The following is a 16,564-nucleotide window of genomic DNA, read 5'->3' on the forward strand; positions in this document are numbered from 1 at the left end:
AGTATGTTAAGAATATTATAGATTATTCTAGAATAAGTTTTCCTTGTTTCCCAAGTTAAGTTTGGTTTGGAGAGCAAGTTTAGTAGGTCTATAAATAGAGTCTAGATTATTAGTTTTATGTGAGAGAGTCAAGAGAAGTCTCTTCTCCTTGTAAGTTCGTGAAGTTGTGTTCGTTTGTTAAGTTCGTTTGATTATATAAAAAGAGTCGAGGGTTGTCATCCCAAATATCTTGTGTTCGTTTGTTCGCTTGTTTGTTTGTTCGTTTGATCTAATTGTTTGATATGTCTGGGCCAACAATTGGTATCAGAGCTACGACTCGTATTCAAGTAAAGTTTCACATTATTTCTCTTTGAAGGTTTTGTTCGATTAAGTCGTTAAGAGGTCTCGTAACTTGGAAGCTAAGAAAAAGTTTGTCACGAGTTCTTTGGTTTGTCGTTACTAAGAAAACAAGCAGATTATTCTTTACTTTTAAATCTAGATGTATTGACTTTGGATTTTCCTTGAAGCTGCCAATATATTTGTATTGCATCGGTTTTATCGATTAGCCAAAATTGTTTGGTTGACTGAATTTAATTCGTGGCATGCACACAATTGAGGTTAGAAAACAAATATAAAAGTTCATCATGGTTTCTTGGTTGGTATAGGAAAATAATAAAATATTAATTTTATTTTGAGTTCAAGTAAGTGCAATAACTTTTGTTGTTGCAAAATAAGAGATTTTATTACTTCTCTTCTTTTGTTTGGTGGTTGGAAAAGAGGGTTGTGAAAGCCGTGGTTGAGTTTGGGTTTGAGAAAAATCATTGGGTAATTGTAATGTGTTATTGTGAGTATTAAAAAAAGAAAAGTTTGTGGTGTTTGATTATTATTGAGATTGGTTTCGGGATTGGAATCAATTCCAACTGAAAGAGCAGATAAGTAAAGAAGTAAAGATAGGAAAGACACAATGGTGATTGGCGGACTTCCAATATTGACGAAATCGAACTACAAAGTATGGTCGACCAAGATGGAGGGATTTTTGAAAGACTATAGCTTTTGCGAAGTTATTGAATCTACAATCGGCGTAAATGTAGATGAAAGGAAGATGTACACAGCGTTGGGGTTCATATGTCAAACCCTACCGGAAGACATCTTGGTACAAGTTGGCATACTCATGAATGCTAAGGAAGTATGGCGTGTTTTGAAGATTCAATTTCTTTTAATTGATCATGTACGCAAAGAAGAAGATGAAAAAGCAGCTCAAGAAGCCGCTGAGAAAGAACGATTGGATGAGATCGCTGAGAAAGAACGATTGAATGGGATTGTTCAAGAAGAACATGCACATAAGAAGGAAGCCCAGGAAGCTGCAGAGAATGAAGAAGCTTTGCAAGCTGTTTTGAGAAGTGAAGGAAAGGAAAGATTGAATAAAGAAAAAGAGAGAATTTCTTCGAAAGAAGAAGAGAAGATAGGGAAGCTTCGTGTATGTTTTTCTGACTCAAGCAACCATGAAGATGAGAAAATTGTTAAGATAAGTGAGCACGGGCGAAGTAAGAAATTTGCTAATGATCATGATGACAAGAGGAAGGATATGGTACTAAATGTAAGGAACGATGCAGCTAACAAGTCTGCAGATTTAGAATCATGTGTGAAAGTCAACAATCGAGCATTTGTTGATGAAATGCCAAAACTGAATGAAAGGTTAAGAAGAATAGTCAGAAAGAAAAGCCCTACAGGGTCTAGTAAAGAAAAAAAGAATAACCCATCTGCAAGTTTTGATAAGCAAAGAAAAAAAAGAAAAGTGAGAAAGAAGAACGTGAAGAATGAATTTGTATCTGATATCAATGTGGATGGTTTAAATGAGGAGCGTGAAGAACTTGTTAAACAGGTTTGTTACAAACAACTGAAAAGAAAGGGTAAAGATGAACCCTTCATTGAAATTGAAGAGCTGAGAGTGCTATTAGGGATTCAAGATCTTGGTGGTACAAATTCAAGATTAAGGGGGTGAATGAAGATTTAATCTTGATTTGCTAAGTGATTAAAGTTCAGGGTTTGTTTTATTAAGTTTTATATTAATATTTGTTTAGTATGTTAAGAATATTATGGATTATTCTAGAATAAGTTTTCCTTGTTTCCCAAGTTAAGTTTGGCTTGGAGAGCAAGTTTAGTAGGTTTATAAATAGGGTCTAGATTATTAGTTTTATGTGAGAGAGTCAAGAGAAGTCTCTTCTCCTTGTAAGTTCGTGAAGTTATGTTCGTTTGTTGAGTTCGTTTGATTATATAAAAAGAGTTGAGGGTTGTCACCTCAAATATCTTGTGTTCGTTTGTTCGCTTGTTTGTTTGTTCGTTTGATCTAATTGTTTGATCCGTCTGTGCCAATAATATCTTTGGAAATTCATATGTGCATTTGATTGTTTACACTCGCTCTTTTTATAGACATTAAAATAAGTAGATGTATGAAAATGTTACCTCTCAACTTTGTCAGTGAATTATTTTGGGGCCAATCTATATTCATTTTGTCGTTGTTGATAATTATACTAGAAAATGTTGTAAAACTCCCGAGTAGGCGGCCGAGTACTCACCGATTACTCCCGCCTAGATCAAGTACTCCCCGCCTCGGCCGAGTACTCCTTAGATATTTTCCGAGTAATCCCCGACTACTCCCGAGTACTCGCAACTCCCCAGTCGACCGCCTAGGACCGCCTAACGACTTTTACAACATTGATACTAGATATAGTTTGCCATTGGTTTTTAAAATTTTGACATATATGTTAAATGTTATAAATTACTTATTCCATTTGCGAAAATTATCAAAAGAATAAAGCCGAGAACAATCGGAACATCAAGAAATGAACCAACTCTCTAATCAAGAGCTGCACGATTCCAAGAATACATCAAGCTTATAGTGATTTTCACGGTCAAGCCGTAGAAGGAACGTGACAAATATGGATGAATTGACAATCAACTACACACGCAAAAAGAAGAAATGAATTTCGTATTATGTTGAGTATAACTTTTATCATGAGTTCTATTTACATGTATGCTTTATAATTTTACAGGACCCAAAAGATTTTATAAAAAAAGTTCTATAAAACATTTTTAGTCCAATAATCATGATTTCTCAACGTATAAACCTTGTTAAGATAAACAAAACTTAGGTTTTTGACATGTTGCAAAAGACTTTTTATGAGACAAAACGAGGACAAAGGAACTGCTTTATATATCCTCTATCTTTATAGAGAGACATTTCCGGTGATCACTACTTGCTTAGTGGAATGTTGTAACAATTATGTATATCAGCTTAAAAGGACATTAACATTAGTAAAGGAAATTCTAGAGCGAGGTTCCAGAAGTGGACGTATGCCTAAGTAACGGTGCTCTCCAAAATTAAGGAGTGCAGTGACCTAACACGCAAGCAAGTCGTCATTCTAAAAAAGAAGTTAACCTTTATTCAAACATCATAAATCACGGTAATTATGCAATTTCATACGATGACATGTTTCTATCTCGTATATTTTATTTACAATTCTAAACTTATAAAAGATCAAGATCTCTAATTATAACAAAATATTATAAAATAAAGATTTATTCACCCATTTTAGGTCATACATACCATGATAAAGGATCCAATACAATAATCATTTATCGTACATTACGTACGCGACACTTCGAACCGTTGATTTCAAAAACCCAAAATCACAATTACACTCATATGTCCGTCCCTCTCCCTCAATCTGTCTCCACCACCACTCGCTGATATCAGCACACCTCCTTCACCATCACCACTTCAATTGAATTGAACTGAAATACACCATTTGCAGAACTTTAAATACGTTCCAGATTTGTTCATATGATGAAATCGATGGTCGATTGATGATTACGAGATTATATGAAGTGATTTTAGCGTTCAATTTCATGTTACAGATAGTTTAATTTCATATCTGATCTTCTGAACGTTTAAAGGTTTGTCTAAAACGTTTAATTTCATATTAGGGTTCTGAACTTCTAAACAGAACTTCTAAACTTTCTTGTTCTGAACGTTTAAAGGTGTTCATTTTTTGTCAGAACATTTAACTTGAACGTTTAAAGGTGTTCGTTTTGGTCAGAACGCTTAAAAGTGTTTGTTTTTTGTCAGAACCTTTAACTTGAACGTTTAAAGGTGTTCGTTTTTTGTCAGAATGTTTAGCTTGAACGTTTAATGGTGTTCGTTTTTGGTCAGAACGTTTAACTTGAACGTTTAAAGATGTTCATTTTTGGTCAGAACGTTTAACTTGAACGTTTAAATGTGTTCGTTTTTGGTCAGAACGTTTAAATGTGTTCGTTTTTGGTCAGAACGTTTTAGTGTCTTCGGTTTTGTTTAGAACGTTTAAACGTGATATTTTGAACCGTAATCAGAGCTCAATTAAGTATAGTATTCTGCAATTTCATAATCGATTGATGAATCTAAGTCCTTCTGCACATCAATTTGATTGATTGAATCATCATTTTTTGATCAATTTTTAAGATTCTTGATGTTCAATTAACGTTTTGTTTTGATTTTGGTTTTTGATTTTAGTGATTTCATACTTTAAGCTCTGATTAGGGTTTAGAAATTGGATGAGATAGAGCGATGAGTTCAGAATTTGGATCAGAATGGATTTGTAATCGACGATTTTGATTATGAACTAGTTTGGGTTACTTACGAAACTGTCACCGCGTGTTTTTTAATCCAACGCTCTGAAAGGTCGCGTACGTAATGTATGATAAGATATTATTGTACATTAACCCACCCCTGTATACCATAATCATAATATCTTAAAGCAGGATCTACCGAGAAATATGACTTTATTATTACATTCCATTCCATGCATTTAGTCCATAAAAAAAAAGTAAATGAAATCATCCAGTCAAGTTTCGATTCGATGGATAGACCAGACCATATGAACTGAACCAGAATAATATAAGTATGGGACAGCATTTTTTTCGTGTTAAAAACGATTACTGTTTAAACTTTTAACATATATTATAACTACAACTATATAGCCACTATAATGAACTTTCACACATGCTTTAAACGTTTTATTATATTATAATAGTAATAATAATAATAATATATTCATAATACCAATAGGCTTTATTATTATTAGATTAGATCATCAAACACAAAATTTTATATGTACGTCTCTTATAATTAATTACCAGAATTAATATTGCGGTTTAATACTATTTGCATCCTCCTTGTTAGGCACCTAAGTACAGTGTTTTTAATGAATGTTCAACCGATGATAATATGTATCTTGTAAAAGAAGGCTTACAAGGTCGAGTACTCATCGAGTACTCGCTACAAGGTACGTCGTCGAGGGGAGTTTCTTTAACTCCGTCTAGTTACAAAGAATTAATCAAAGATGGTCAACCTTAGCCAGAATCACATTTAGTCGGTGGACTTGAGCCGATTTTGGCTTAAAAAATAAAACATAATTCTTATTTTTATAATATTAAAGAACAAATATCATTTTTTTAATTAATGATTAGTAATTTTTAGAATAATTTATTGTGTATTTCTTCTATTTATATTAATATTTACGTATTTTGTTATAAATACTAGTAAAATAATGATATTTGACATATATATAATATCCAAAAATTAATTTTCTTCATATTTATCATGTCCGAGTACTACTCCCCAAGTACTCCGAGTACACCCAACTCTCTAGTCGACCGCCTAAGGTCCGTCTAGCGACTTTTGCAACCTTGAATTTATATATATTAAAAAAAATACATTCTAGCCTCTTCCTATTGGTTCATTTTTCTATTTCAATAAATTAAAAAAGCTATTATAGAATTTTCTTATCAATAAAATAATTCAATAATAAAATAAATATTTAACATTAAATTTAATGCATTTTTAGTACTGTTTTAATTTTAATTACATATTTTTACACCTACATTGAACACATTGAAATATGTTGCGTAACCCTAATTATTTTCAAGAGATGGTCATATTTGTACCTTTGTTGTTTTAAATTTTATATGTTTATTGGATGATTTCTATATTTCCACCCGTAACGGCCACAGGTCAATTTGATTCACTTTCAAAATTCATATTCTGGCCAATTTTGCAAATCTAGATATTATCAAACAATAAAAGGTATTGAAATCAAAATGGATAACATTATGCCATATCCAACACATTTCATATTAACCTATTATCGATCAAATAAGTAATAATTTTTTATTCTATTTTTGAGTGTTTGCGTTTATTTGATTTTAACATAGTCTTAACAATAATGTATGTTTTCATATATTTTATATTTTTCTTACCATTCCGTCCATCCCAAAGTATCTATGTATTTCAAGTCTTTATCCTCTTTACATCGAGGTCTGTAATTTCACATTTTATTACTTTTTAAGTTACCCTCACTATAAGTTGTTTATAGTATGATCTGAATACCATTTATGCATTATCAACCTAACACACTTGTTATTATGAAGAATGGCCAAAAGTCAAATTAAGGTTAGCGGGTCCGCCGAACCTATTCTTTAAACGAATATAATATTCTAACGTTTTTTATGGTGTTGATTTTACTATGCTCTGTTGTGATTGTGGAACATTTTTGTAAAGAAAAGAATAATACAACAATTAGAGACGTATAAGTATAACTATATATGATCTTTCATGAAAAAAAACATTTTAAATTATGATTCTCTCTCTCTCTCTGTATATATATATATATATATGTATATATATATATATTATTTATTAATAATAATCTATTATTTATAGTTGAACAAATTTTATAAGAGCACCGCTCTTCATTTTAAGACTATGTCATCCTAAGGTACTACTAAATTGATGCATCAACTATCTGTTTTAGGTCAAGCAAGACATGGATGCATTAACATTGTCTATAAGGAAATATTTGGTGGTTTATGAAGTTTGTGTTATAAAATTTTAAATTTTGTTTGTAAACATTCTATTATGTAACTTCATTTTTTGTGAGCTCATGTTTTGCAGTACTTTCTTTCTGTATAAATATCAATTGCAGTTTTATATCATAGTGACATCTCAAAAAACATATTAAAAAATATCTTGTCGTTTGAAATTATATGCGTGTACTTGACAACTTCTATATTTCCACCCGTGTCGTACACGGATCAATAACCTAATATGTACTGAAATAAAAGCACTCACAAGGAAAGAAGAATCAACGCCCATCTAATCATCTATGATGTGGAGCCGTAGAGGAAGAGAGAGGTAGTGATTTGCCGGGAATTGGTTAAGGGGTCCGGCAAAGTTTTGTGAGGCGGAGAATGAGAGAGGAGAGAGAGTACGATGGTCATGACTTATGATGTCCATATTAAGTCACGTTTTCTTTTACTAAAATTGTAGGAGATCGCACGTAAAATAAATAATATAAAATCGTATGAAGAAATTTGTAATGCTTAGGAAAATAGAAAAAATACAAAAAAAATAAACAACAATTTGCAAGAATGTGGCAGAAGCATAACGATGTTGGCTAAGGATTCATACTTCACACTTCCTTAAAATAGATTACAGGTATCTTAAGAAAATTCGTTTGTTTCTCAATAACAATGACCCAAACAGTATGTATTTTCAAAGAAGACTCAAGAACCGAACCAACCCATATTTGTACCTAGAATCCGTTTGTTTATCAATATACAATGACCCAAACAATATGTATTTTTGCGAAAGACTCAAGAACCAACCCGTATTTGTACCTAGAATCCGTTTGTTTATCAATATACAATGACCCAAACAGTATGTATTTTCGCGGAATACTCAAGAACCAACCCGTATTTGTACCTACAAATCCGTTTGTTTCTCAATATACAATGACTCATACCGCATGTATTTTTTCGAATGACTCAAAAACCAACCCGTATTTGTACCTACGATATGTGGAATGATGATGAAGAAAGGTCAACAACAAAAGATGGACACCCTTAAAAGACCATTTTAAAAATTAAATAAATGAGAAAAAGTGAGTAGGCAGGAAAAAAAAAAGTAGGCAGCCATGGATGAAACCCACGTCATCAAAATTTTCAAACATAATAAGAACCTTCTTCTTCTTATATCCTTTGTCTATAAATATCACTAATTCATTTCATCAACTTAACTCAATTCACTCATCTTATTCATCTCTTCACTTTATTCCACCACTTATTTCTTCATCCCAATGGCGATCACCAAGAACAACTCCCACAATATGTTGTCAAAGATCGCAACCAACGACGGCCATGGCGAAAACTCCCCCTATTTCGATGGTTGGAAGGCCTACGACGCCAACCCCTTCCACCTGCAACACAACCCCGAAGGCGTTATCCAAATGGGCCTGGCCGAAAACCAGGTATACACAATAATACTACTTGTATATAAAGTTATTTACCATATTAAAATATATAATTTGATTACATGTTTTTGTAATTATTTTTGTTGTATTCTTATTAATCAACTATATATAAAAGAATACAATGAGAATAATTATAAAGAAGTGTAATCAAATTATATATTATAATATGGTAGATAGTTATAATAAATGTTTACTGTGTTGTATTTTACATATATAGTTGATTAATAATACTCGATTTGCTGACATGTTTTTTTGTCGTCAGCTTTCGTTTGATTTGATTGAAGAATGGGTTAAACGGAACCCGAATGCCTCAATTTGCACCCCACAAGGAGCTTTAGATTTCAAAGAAACCGCCATTTTTCAAGATTACCATGGCTTACCCGAATTCAGGACCGCCATCGCCAATTTCATGAGCCAAGTACGAGGAAATCGTGTGAAGTTCGACCCTAACCGGATCGTGATGAGCGGTGGCGCCACCGGAGCTCATGAAACGTTGGCGTTTTGCTTAGCAAATCCCGGAGAAGCTTTCTTAGTTCCCACTCCTTATTATCCAGCGTACGCATATTAATTTTTAAAAATAACATTCACGTTATTAGCACTGTCCCTGATATCGTTACTGTTACTATTACTATTATTATTAGTTCGACTTTAATGTGTAATTTTACTTTTACAGGTTCGATCGAGATTTGAGATGGCGGACTGGAGTCGAGCTTTTACCTGTGGTCTGTGAAAGCTCTAATAGCTTCAAGATCACCAAAGAAGCTCTCGAAACTGCCTATGAGAAAGCAACAATAGCGAAAATTAAGGTTAAGGGGTTGCTTATAACTAACCCATCGAACCCATTAGGCACTTTTCTCAACGGGGAAACCTTAAAAGATATTGTGAACTTCATCAATGAGAAAAACATCCACCTTGTTTGCGATGAGATCTATGCGGGCACGGTAACCAATGGCGATGAGTTCGTGAGTATTGCGGAAGTAATGAAGGAAGTACCGAATTGCAAGTACGACTTGATTCATCTAGTTTATAGTCTTTCCAAAGATATGGGGTTCCCCGGGTTTAGAGTGGGGATTGTGTACTCGTACAACAATAATGTTGTGAATATCGCACGTAAAATGTCAAGCTTTGGGCTCGTTTCTACTCAGACACAACGTATGCTCGCTTCTATGCTGTCTGACACTAAGTTTATTGAGAACTTTCTCTCTGAGAGTAGAGTTCGGTTGGCCCACAGGCATGATATGTTTACCCGTGGGCTAGCCCAAGTTGGGATCGGGTGTCTAGAAAGCAAAGCGGGCTTGTTTTTCTGGATGGACTTGCGTAAGTTTCTAAAACAACCTACTTTCGAATCAGAAATGACGTTCTGGAGAATTATAATTAATGAGATTAAGCTTAACATCTCTCCGGGTCAGTCTTTTCACTGTTCTGAGCCTGGGTGGTTTCGTGTTTGCTTTGCAAATATGGATGACGAGACTACAATGATCGCATTATGGAGGATTAAAATGTTTGTGCGAAAGAACAGAAACCTTGAGATCAATACGAGAAGACAGTTTTTGCATAACAACCAACATATGAGGTTATCATCAAGAAGGCTCGACGATATCTTGACTCCTCATCGGATGTCGCCTCATTCTCCTCTTGCCTCGCCTCTCGTTCGGGCACAAAACTAGACAACCCGATGTATGTTACAAGATAATTAATGTGTTTTGTACTTTTATAACATAAGTGTTGAAGCAATGTGTAGGTAGATATCATTAAGGTTTCTAACCTAACTAGATGGTGATAAAAGTTGAAGTGTGACAATTGTAGGGTATGTGACAACTATTTGGTGTATGACAAGACATGACCTATTGTAATAAATGTTAGTGGAAAAAAGTAATTGAAATGTGTATTGATTATTTTTTTAGTTTTAAATATATGTTAACTATAAAAAAGTAATTTATACATTGAGTATGTTTGACAAAACTAGCTGGTAACTGTAGCTGAAAGCTGGTAGCTGGTGGCTTGAAGCTGTAGCTTTTTAGATATATTTAAATGCTTGGCAGAGTAGCTAGAGCTTTAGTAAAATGTATAAAATAACCAAAATTGGCATAATTAAAAAGCATAATATTAAATATACTTATTTTGGAAGGTTATTTAAGTAATTAAAATACTAGAAGCTTGTAGCTTTTTCTAAACGCTACTAGTAGGAGCTTTAAGATTTAAGCTTTTTCTCATGAACTAAAAGCTTCAAACTCCTTCAACTAAACAAGACTTCTAATTGAGTATGAGTTTTTTCTTAAAAAGCTTAAAATCTTGAAAACCCTAAAAGCTTCTTCCCAAACATATACATTTTGTTGATAGGCTGATAGCTATGAAAGGAAAGTGATTCACTGAATAACTGATAGTATTTTGGGCCTTTTAATCGTTTTATCCGGGAACTTGGCCCATATTTTCATTGAACCTTTTCTTTTGTAGCCTGCAATTTATATAACTGGCCCAATTTGATATAAATGTATGCAGTTAATGTCCATAAATAGGGCTGTAAACGAACCGAACGAATACGAACAAGACCTTATTCATGTTCATTCGTTAAGTAAATAACATGTTCACGAACGGTTCACGAACACTTACCGAACGAGATTTTATGTTCGTATTCGTTCATTAAGGAAATTAATGTGTTCACGAACACAAACGAACACAAATAAAATCGGTAGAGCCTAGAGATTGAGACCGATGTATCCATCAATTTGAATAATGAAAGCCTGTAAACGAATCGAACGAACACGAACAAGGGCATGTTCGTGTTCATTCATTTGACTTTAAAAGAATACGGACACTTAATCGAACAAATATTTATGTTCGTGTTCGTTTATTTAAAAATGGACATTGTGTTCGTTTATTTAAAATCTAAACTAACATAACTGAATAAAGATAAACAAACATGTATGAACAAACGTAAATGAACACAAAATATAAACGAACTTAAATGAAAACTGTTAAATGAACACAAATTAACAAATATAAAATCTTTAAGCAGATGACTTATCCAGATAATATTTAATTATTTTCTATTAATATTAATACATAAATGAACATAAATAAACAGACATAAACGAACGTTCATGAACATAAATGAACGAACGGAACATGTGTTCATGTTCGTTCGTTTAATTAAACGAACACAAATTTTTTGTTCATGTTCGTTCGTTTATTAAATAAACGAACATAAACGAACTTCTCGCCAAACGGTTCACGATAGTTCACTGAACGTTCGGTTCGTTTACAGGCCTATCCATAAATGATAATACCAAACCAGATGTGAGATTAGTCAATTTTTTAAAAACCGGTATTTTACTCGTACCAGGTTTAAATAGTACAACCGGTTGAATTGGAATGTACCGGGAGGTTCAACCAGTTAAAAAATTTACCTTGTAAATACATATAAATACAATTTCAACTAAAAAATAACTCAAAAGTACATTAATAAACATCACACTTGAACAAATATCACATATAAATAATGGTTGAGTCAGATAGAAAGTTTGTACTTTGTATACAAAATTAGTTATATTACAAAAGATGTAAATAAACCAACATCGGATTTGCATAATACAAAATTGGTTGATTAACGAATTGTAGTTTATCGTGCTACTTGTGTCAATTTTATCCGTTATTTTAAAAGTCATTTTTGAAAAATTTGGGCCGCAAAAAATATTAAATATCTTTTGAATTTAAAACCGGTTTTCCGGTTTAAACCAATATTTTAAAAAAAAATCAGCGATACGATGTTCTAGCAAACCGTCCAAAAATACGGGGTTCTAAATACCGGTTACCTTATAAAAATCTGGTATAACTAGTTCAACCGGCCGGTACGCACCGGGTTTTAAAACATTGAGATTAGTATACTATAGGGAAGTTGTGAATAAGGAGAATATGTTTCATTTTCACAAGATTTTATATAAGTATAACAAAATTAAAGTCGGTTTATCTTTTTGAGACATTTTGTGTACATAATTAAAGCACTCATTATTGTTGTAACTTCTAAGCGAACTTAATTACATATCCGTAGATAGTGGATAACGCCCAATCACGTCACCGTCACTCTTTAACATGCGCATTGTGATCTAATCAAAAAGTTTAATAATAAAAAAAAGTGTTTGTGTGTGCATGTGATTGGCAGGAATGACAATAAAACCCGAACCCGATGGGAAAACCTAAAACCCGACATAAATGAGGCGGACAATACCCGACCCGTTAGGGTTTGGGACGGGTTTGGGATTAGTTTTGAAATTTTTCACGGGTTTGGGACTTGTTTGGGATTTCTAATATATCCGATCACCCGATAACATAGGCCCATTTACCCGATTATATACCCGATGTACCCGATATAGCTTATTATATTATAAATATTATTCCAACTATATTATTTGTCGAAACTTGTTTATGTCAATTATTTGAGATATTTTACCTATATGGTAACCATCTTTGTAATCGATTAATTATATTTTGTCAAAACCCCGGTAGAAACCCGATGGGTTTTGAGCCGGGTATACACAACGGGTATTTTGTCAAAACCCGAAACCCGATGGAAAAACCCGAAACCCGACGGGTAATTACCCGATTAAAACCCGACGGGTTTGGGATGAACTTTTATAACCGGGTATGAGTTGGGAATACCTAAACCTGACCCATTGCCATCCCTAGTGATTGGTGGATGGTAGTGCGCCCACCTCCTCTTTGTGTTAAAGGCTGCATGCCCTTTTAGCATCCCCCCCCCCCCCCAACTAGCCCGACGCCACATGTTTAACTAGCAGGTCGTCTCAGTAGAAAATTTTACAGTTAATATATAAGCGAGGCGAACTACTCTTTTTATTGCCAGTTGATTATAAAAAAACAAAACCTCATGTGAAGTCGTATGCCTAAAAACATGTGGTTTTGTGTTGTTTTTCTTTTACAAAATGTTATATATGTATTTTTTTAACAACATTTAAAACTACTACCAACACCACTATAAGAAAAAGTGAAAAACTATTTTGAATCAGGTTTCAAACATAAAACCATAAAAATCTCAAATGTTAACCATCACTCTATGTTATTGAATCAGAATATCAGTTGTTATACAATGTTTCAATATCTTGAGATGAAAGTGATACCATAGGCATAGGGAAAGTGCCCATGGTTCCTATGTATTTAACTTGTCCCGGGTTGGTAGAAAACAATGAATTTTACAAGTTGTGAGGGCTGGTTGTATTTTTGGCATGTTGTCAATAATGGTGCTAAATTTTGACTTGATGGTCTTCCATATAATAAAACTAGGGGACCAATTCCAGAGTCCAGACTAGCATATGCTCTCTCATCCAATTCAATTTTGACTTTTCAAATACAATTAGCCTACCTATCTATGTGTTCACACAAACCAATAGACTTCATCACTTAACCTTGGTCTTTGATAATATACAATGTTTTCATAACCGGATCGAGCACTGAACCGGTCGGGTTACCGGTTCACCGGTTCAACTGGTCGGACCAGCCGAACTAAAAAATTATGAAAAAAATGTTAACCGGAAAAATATATGAAAATTCATAATAAACCGGTTGAACCGGTCCGGTTTACAGTCGGACCGGTGAACCAGTTCGGACCGGCCAGTTCTTTGAGAAGCGAGCGAACTATGTCGAACCGGATCGGTCGGGTGACCGAATCCCGGTCGGACCGGCCGAACCGGTCCGGTTTTAAAAACATTGATAATATATATAAGAAAAAGTTAACGTACAAATAAAATTAGCGTGCTAATGTGAGAATCAAGTAGAATAATTATATATATAAATAAAGTAATTATGTAATGTAATTACATAATTACTCTACTTGATTCTCACAATTAACATGCTAATTTAATCTATATTTGATCCAAACCTATACACACACACACGCACACACACACATATATATATATATATAATTAAACACACATAACCAACTCAACACACGTAACCGGCATTAAACCTGTGTAACCGATGCATGTTACTTGTGTGGAGAGCTGAGTTAATTGCGTACTAGAGCTGGGTTACGTGTGTTTCCTGGATTAGATACGTGCACATACGTAATCAGAACCCAAGGTGTATGTAACATATGGCACGCACATTACCGATGCCTAAATCAGAATCAAAGCTGCAATGTACAATACTATTTCAAAAAAATAATTTTTAAAACAAACCTGTTTTGACCCAAAACTCGTTCTAACTTGAAACCCGATTGGCCCAATCCCTTTCAACCCGAACTCGTCCTGAGTCAAACTAAATTAACCTTTTCTAAATCGATCCACTTCAACCCTAATCCGCTTTGACTGAGCTCGCTCTAACCACCGACCTGTTTGCCATATAAAGAGCGAACTATATTCTATTCTTTTATACTACGACAAAATAGTTAAAACATATATTCTAAATACGAGTGATTTACATAGCTTTTTTTTAATAAAATGATTAATCATCATCTTTATATAAATTAAAATGTACAAAAAAGTATTTATCTGTTTTAACCCAGACCCATTTTAAACGAACCTGGTTTGAACTAACCCGCGGGTTTGCTTTTGTGGGATCACTGCACCCCTTATTATTTTCCATATATACTTATTGATTCCATTTGTCGCACTCATACCCAACATACAAAGTACCCATTAATTTTTGTTCCTAAAGATTCTTGGGTGACTATATATCTTTAAAGCAGTTCTCTTGCATACAACATCAGAAATCAAGCAACTCATAAGTCATAACCCAAGAATAACTTTGAGCAAAGTGAGTGATGGAAGACAGGAGCAGAGAGAGCGGCCGAGTGATACCGAATAGGGGGCTGATAAAGTTAAAGATTGCAACAATGGCTTTCCATTTAATGCTTTCTGTTTTCTCTAGACACCAACACCACCCTTAGAGACGACCGGATTTTCGTCCGTAGACTTATTTAAGTGAATGATTTTGTATGCTTCAATTCTTTCATTGATTTGGAAATAAATGTATCATCAAAAGATTATATTGAATATTGAACATTCATGATGAAGAAACACTAAGTGAACCCTGGGCAGATTATAGATAATCTGGGGTTTAAGTAATGTTTCCCACGAGGATGAGGTCCAGCAGAGAAGGTTGTTCTTCAAGGGACCTGCAAAACAGACACCGTAAGCTCGTCACTGAGAAGGGGGGGTTCCTCCTTGTGACCACCCTCCGGCGTGAGAATCAGACTAGATTGCTCTGAATATAAGTGTATATTAAGAGATTGCTAGATAAGATTGAGATATCAGATGATGTCCTTACCATTCCAAGGTGTTGGAGTATTTATAGCCGAAGGTAGGTTTCCTAGAAGGTACAGCCGGCTGAATAGTATTCCTGTTCCACCAACAGTGGACTACGCACAGGCCATGCTGGTTGGTGGATAGGCTACGGCCAACAGTAAAGGTCGGCTGTATACTGTTCCTTTACTGCCGGCTACGCACTGTTCCACCAACTGTAGGCTGCGCACGTCCCATCGTAAGGGTTGGTGAGTAGGCAGCGGCTAATAGTGACAAACAGTACTAGAGGGTGCTCCTCCTCGTATTGTTGTCGGTGAGCTGTCACCCTGTGATTGGTTCATGGGCTGCTCTGGTCAAATTGTCTGTTCCGCCCATACCTTAGTAGGTATAGTACGAAAGACCTTCCAGAAGCATACGGACTGGCTCATTTAGGCGGGAGTATTCCCGCCTTGCTCATTCCTTCATGCGACTACTGAAGTAGCGAATGCCTTGTGCGTGTAGCCTTGCTGTTAGTGCGGGTAGCCTTCCCTGATGGCTTGTATCCGCAGCTGCGGGAACAGGCGGGGTACTTCACCATTGGGAGGCTTTCCCTGCGGGTACAGCTGGCGTACTGCGTGTAAGGTTCTCTGAGCATGGTGGGTCCTGCTGGAGCAGTTGGTCATTGCGCAGACGTCCCTATTCAAGGTGAGTCTTGCGGGTCCAACTGGGCTCTGCTGGGACCTACCTCTTCAAGTCCCCCCAGTCCAATGTTCTTCTCATTAATTATTAATAAGTGAGGTGAACTTTTGGACTTAGCAAGGGGTTTTTGAAAAGGGTTTAGTTTTTAGGTTTTCCGTGGTGATTCTTCCCGCGGTTTTCCTGATGTCACGCAGAAATTCCCGACTTTTCTGCTTGATCTTTGGGTGTGAAGCGGGTAGGTTTGTAACCTCCTCGTACGTCAGGAGCGTTGAGTCCCATTTGTGTGGATTCTCCATGGGGTTTTGG

At 34.9% G+C, this 16,564-nt stretch overlaps 1 protein-coding gene across 1 annotated transcript; it reads left to right on the top strand.

The window, feature by feature from the left end:
- The first annotated feature begins 8,136 nt into the window (after positions 1 to 8,136).
- Positions 8,137 to 9,991, top strand: LOC143572351 (1-aminocyclopropane-1-carboxylate synthase-like). Its single transcript, XM_077057536.1, has 3 exons — positions 8,137 to 8,321; positions 8,587 to 8,879; positions 8,998 to 9,991. The coding sequence occupies exons 1-3, from the start codon at positions 8,151 to 8,153 to the stop codon at positions 9,989 to 9,991; spliced, it is 1,458 nt and encodes a 485-aa protein (XP_076913651.1). The 5' UTR covers positions 8,137 to 8,150.
- Positions 9,992 to 16,564: the final 6,573 nt, after the last annotated feature.

The sequence above is a fragment of the Bidens hawaiensis genome, unplaced genomic scaffold (assembly GCF_021521415.1).
Source record: "Bidens hawaiensis isolate Kalapana, Puna unplaced genomic scaffold, B.hawaiensis_p1.1 tig00025810_1, whole genome shotgun sequence".
Taxonomy (NCBI): domain Eukaryota; kingdom Viridiplantae; phylum Streptophyta; class Magnoliopsida; order Asterales; family Asteraceae; genus Bidens; species Bidens hawaiensis.

Coding starts and splice junctions, on each gene's coding strand:
- LOC143572351 (XM_077057536.1), top strand. CDS start 8,151: ATGGCGATCACCAAGAACAACTCCCACAATATGTTGTCAAAGATCGCA. Junction 8,322..8,586: donor TGGGCCTGGCCGAAAACCAG/GTATACACAATA, acceptor TTTTGTCGTCAG/CTTTCGTTTGATTTGATTGA. Junction 8,880..8,997: donor CCCACTCCTTATTATCCAGC/GTACGCATATTA, acceptor TTACTTTTACAG/GTTCGATCGAGATTTGAGAT.